Source organism: Pundamilia nyererei, unplaced genomic scaffold (assembly GCF_000239375.1).
Source record: "Pundamilia nyererei isolate P.nyererei 1_Seehausen unplaced genomic scaffold, PunNye1.0 scaffold02120, whole genome shotgun sequence".
In the NCBI taxonomy this organism is placed as follows: Eukaryota; Metazoa; Chordata; class Actinopteri; order Cichliformes; family Cichlidae; genus Pundamilia; species Pundamilia nyererei.
The window spans coordinates 2,724-7,035 of NW_005189521.1; the positions used below are offsets into that span (position 1 = coordinate 2,724).

At 44.1% G+C, this 4,312-nt stretch overlaps 1 protein-coding gene across 1 annotated transcript; it reads left to right on the forward strand.

Annotated features, from left to right (window-relative positions):
• Positions 1-360: 360 nt before the first annotated feature.
• Positions 361-2,625, forward strand: LOC102207307 (myosin light chain kinase, smooth muscle-like; the record flags this gene model as incomplete). The annotated part of the gene is made up of 3 exons (XM_005755610.2): positions 361-693; positions 823-1,170; positions 2,224-2,625. Coding segments are annotated over 3 exons (1,083 nt in total), but the record flags the coding sequence as incomplete, so codon positions are not given.
• Positions 2,626-4,312: the final 1,687 nt, after the last annotated feature.

The following is a 4,312-nucleotide window of genomic DNA, read 5'->3' on the forward strand; positions in this document are numbered from 1 at the left end:
GAGATTAAATAGCAGAAAATACAAAACATAAAACATGTTAACAACACAAAAGCCATATTAAACGCAGACTACTTTAGACCCGGAAGTAGGATTCGTCACGTCATCACTGAACAACCGGATTGAAGAGCTGGAAGATTACTGTAGAACAGTTCCACACACTTTACCTGAACAGATGATGACATCATCACTTTTTCAGCAAAGCTCTCAGATGAGCTGAATAAATTTCACCAACTCAAATGTAGTCTATTCAGAGCACCTCAGGCACCAAAACAAAACAGTGAAGAGGTGCTGGTTACACAGCAGAGGAGATGATGGAGGCTCACACTCACTGACGTCTGTCTGTATATGTTCTGCTCTCAGTTCTCCAGCCAGGGGTGGTGGAGGTGTCACAGGGGAAGGAGTCTGTCCTGCTGCCCTTTAAAATCACAGCTGACCTTCCTCAGGAGGTGAGGGTGGAGTGGACACACAACTACATGAAGGTCCATGTGTATGAGAGTGGAAACAATCAGCCAGATAATCAGGACCAGGTTTACAGAGGTCGCACAGAGATGAACAATGACCCGCTGAAAACTAAAGACTTCAGTCTGACCCTGAAAGACCTCCACCTCACTAACAGTGGAGTTTACACCTGCACCGTCTACAACAAGGATGGAGACATCCTGCTACAGAAAGTAATAATTCTCAGTGTCAGAGGTGAGTGTAACAGCTGTTTGTTCAGAATAAATGAAAACTGGAGTGAAGAGCTGCTGGTTACACAGCAGAGGAGACGATGGGGGCTCACACTCACTCACTGACGTCTGTCTGTACATGTTCTGCTCTCAGCTCTCCAGCCAGAGGTGGTGGGCGTGACACAGGGCATGAAGTTTGTCCTGCTGCCCTTTAAAACCACACCCAACCTTCCTGAGTACATCACAGTGGAATGGAGACTCACTGCATACAAACACATGAAGGTCCACGCGTATGAGAGTGGAAGAGATCAACCAGACAATCTGGACCAGGACCAGGTTTACAGAGGTCGCACAGAGATGAAGGAAGACTCATTGAGAACTGGAGACTTCAGTCTGACCCTGAAAGACCTCCAACTCACTGACAGTGGAGTCTACACCTGCACCGTCTACAACAAGGATGGACTCATGCTGCTACAGAAATCAGTGACTCTCAGAGTCAGAGGTGAGTGTAACAGCTGTTTGTCCAATTACAAATCGTCCATGAATAAGATCCAATCAAACAGCCTGTGATGCATCACGGAGATGTTGCGTAGTGCACTCCAGAGTCCATACAAAGGTTTGGTGTTCACGAGTTTGATCCATGTAGTGCAGCAGAGAGACGGTGGCTCCTGCTGCCTGTCTTTGCTCTAATAAAAACCACAAACTCTTCATGGAGGTAAGATCAATGTCTTTTATCTGGATAACCACAGGGAGGAGTTTTCACTGCAAACACACATTCTTACAGCAAGTGTTAAAGAGCACACAACATCATATATAACACAACACAGTGAGTCTTCCACACACTGTGCACTGATGTGCTCTACGAACAATCTACAGTCCATTACAGAAAATATTTCGAGCAATTCCGAGATATTCTAATACAGGGGTGTCCAACTCCAGGCCTCAAGGGCCGGTGTGCTGCAGGTCTTAGATGTGTCCTTGATTCAACAGCTAATTTAAATGGATAAATTACCTTCTCAACATGTCTTGAAGTTCTCCAGAAGCCTGGTAATGAACTAATCATTCGATTGAGGTGTGTTGATCCAGGCCTTGAGTTGCCCACCCCTGTTTTAATACAAAGAGTTGGTTTGTTCCATCATTGGTAGAATGATCTCTGAAAACATCTCAAACTTTGTGTGTAAAACAATGTCTGGAATGATACAGCACACCAACATCAAAGACAGAATCAGTATTTGGTTTGCAATTCAGACTCTATTAAAAAACATGAATAATAACTTTTTTTCTACTGTGTGAAGATCTCTTCCTCAGTGGAGTGGAGACTCACTGAACCTGAAGGGAAGATGGTCCATGTGTATAAGAGTGGAAAATATCAGCCAGACAAACAAGACCAGGATTACAGAGAAAGTCTTTCACCTTACTGACAGTTTTATATGTCTGGCCCTCCGTCAGAAAATCTCCTGGCTCCAGGAAGTTCAGACCTTATCCTCTACAACGAGTCCTCTAGATGTAAATGATATTGTCTGTCTATCTATGTTCTTCTCTGTTTTCTCTTCAGAGTACCAGGTGGAGATGGTGGAGGTGACACAGGGGAAGGAGTCTGTCCTGCTGCCCTTTAAAGCTACAGCTGACCTTCCTCAGGACATCACCGTGAAGTGGAGACTCACTGAACCCAAACACATGATGGTCCATGCGTATGAGAGTGGAAGCAATCAGCCAGACAAACAGGACGAGGAATACAGAGGTCGCACAGAGACGAATGAAGATCCACTGAGAACTGGAGACCTCAGTCTGACCCTGAAAGACCTCCGCCTCACTGACAGTGGAGTCTACACCTGCACCATCTACAACAAGGATGGACTCATGCTGACACAGAAATCAGTGACTCTCAGTGTGAGAGGTGAGTGTAACAGCTGTTTGTCCAAGTTAAATGAAAACAGGAGTGAAGAGCTTTACCCCGGTTCTTTTTTTATTCCTCGGGCATCCAGAGACGGCACCGGACTCAGTAGTTATTTCACAAAACCTTTATTCATCTTTATTTAGGCCTGCATTCTTCTAGAAGGGAAGAGGTGCCAGGCCGGTGTCCCTCTGCAGATCTTCACTGCTTTGTCTGTGAAAGACAGCTTTATAGAAGTGACCCCATCATAAAACCCCCACGGTGTGCTGCAAACTCTGTGTCTGTATGTGTATGCACAAGCACATGAGTGAGTGTATGCGCATACCTGTGCGTATGTGTGTGCACGTGAGTGTGCATGTAGGTGCATCATAACAGTCAAAGCACTATGTGTGTGTGTCTCTGTGCACGTGACTTCCTGCCGGTCATAAAAGTAATCTCCTCACCCAAGCTACACCAAATTCTTTTAGACAACATACAAAACAGAGTTAACAAACTGCAAACACTGAGACTCCCACTCTGCATCCACTGGGCCATTGGCCTCTTGTTGTCTTACATTTACAGATCAGGTGGAGAGTCTCCTGCAAACCTGCTTCTAAGTTATGGCAATTATGAGTTTTTATTAAAGGTACAAGCATCAGCAACCCCCCAACTGTAGCTTCCTGACTCTTTTTATGACACCAGACCATAAATTCCTTTCTCTCTACACAATTACACACGCTCTCAGGCTACAGCTAAGCCAAACTGAAACACAGAGACAAATCCTTTCCTATTCCTGTGATCTAAACAAATTTAACACATTACATTCTAATAATTATTTTCTTGTACTCACACCTGCTAATATGGGCTCAAATTGTGGTCATAATTATTTTGTACTAGTAAATCAGGATTTGTGTGTGTTAAACGAATTTGTGTGTGCATAAAAAAAGATTTGTGTGTACTTAGCCAAAAAATACGTGTGAAACTCTGCCCTCAAGTTTCAAGTTACAACTATAAATTTTGACCCCATTTTTCTTCCTTTCATCTGATTGGTTAATGTCATGTCAATCACAAATGTAACAATCCAATCAGAGAGCAGATGGGTTTGGCTGTCGGAGGGGCACTTTCTTTGAACTGCAGGTCCTTGAAGGGTCATACAGTTTGAAGCTGGATGATCTCTATATAAATATCCGATAGTAGCTAGGTCCCCTAACTTTCAGCAGCTGAAAGGATAAAGTTGTGGTATGTCAGTGGTTAGAAATACCATTATTACTTTAGGATTAGTTTAATACACAGTCAGGGCTGACCTGGGACAACTGCTGTGAGTCACAGTGCGCAGCATAAAGGTCCTTTCACATCGGACGCAGGATGTGCTGCCAGGGCTGGACTGGGACAAAAAATCGGCCCGGGCATTTTGACTAGAGACCGGCCCACCAGGATAAAGATTGAAAATGTGACGTCATTCAGGGGTAAAAACGCAAAGGATTCTGGGAACTTGTGGCAAGAGGTACTAGCGCACGCAGGCGTTCAATTGAACTCAGTTACACAGCGATAAAAAGAAACCCAAAAAATGGCAAGAAGCTGTTGTATTATTAACTGCAATAGCTGGTCGCATGACAGCCACAGGAAGCCGACGGGTAGAGAGATCGTTTTTTTTAATCGGATTACATCGTTGAAGAGAAATTTTTTTTAAGCCATGTTTCTGAAGTAAGAGCCGACGGATGGTCTGGATATACCAAATATAACATCTCAGAACACTCCAGCTCACAAGTTA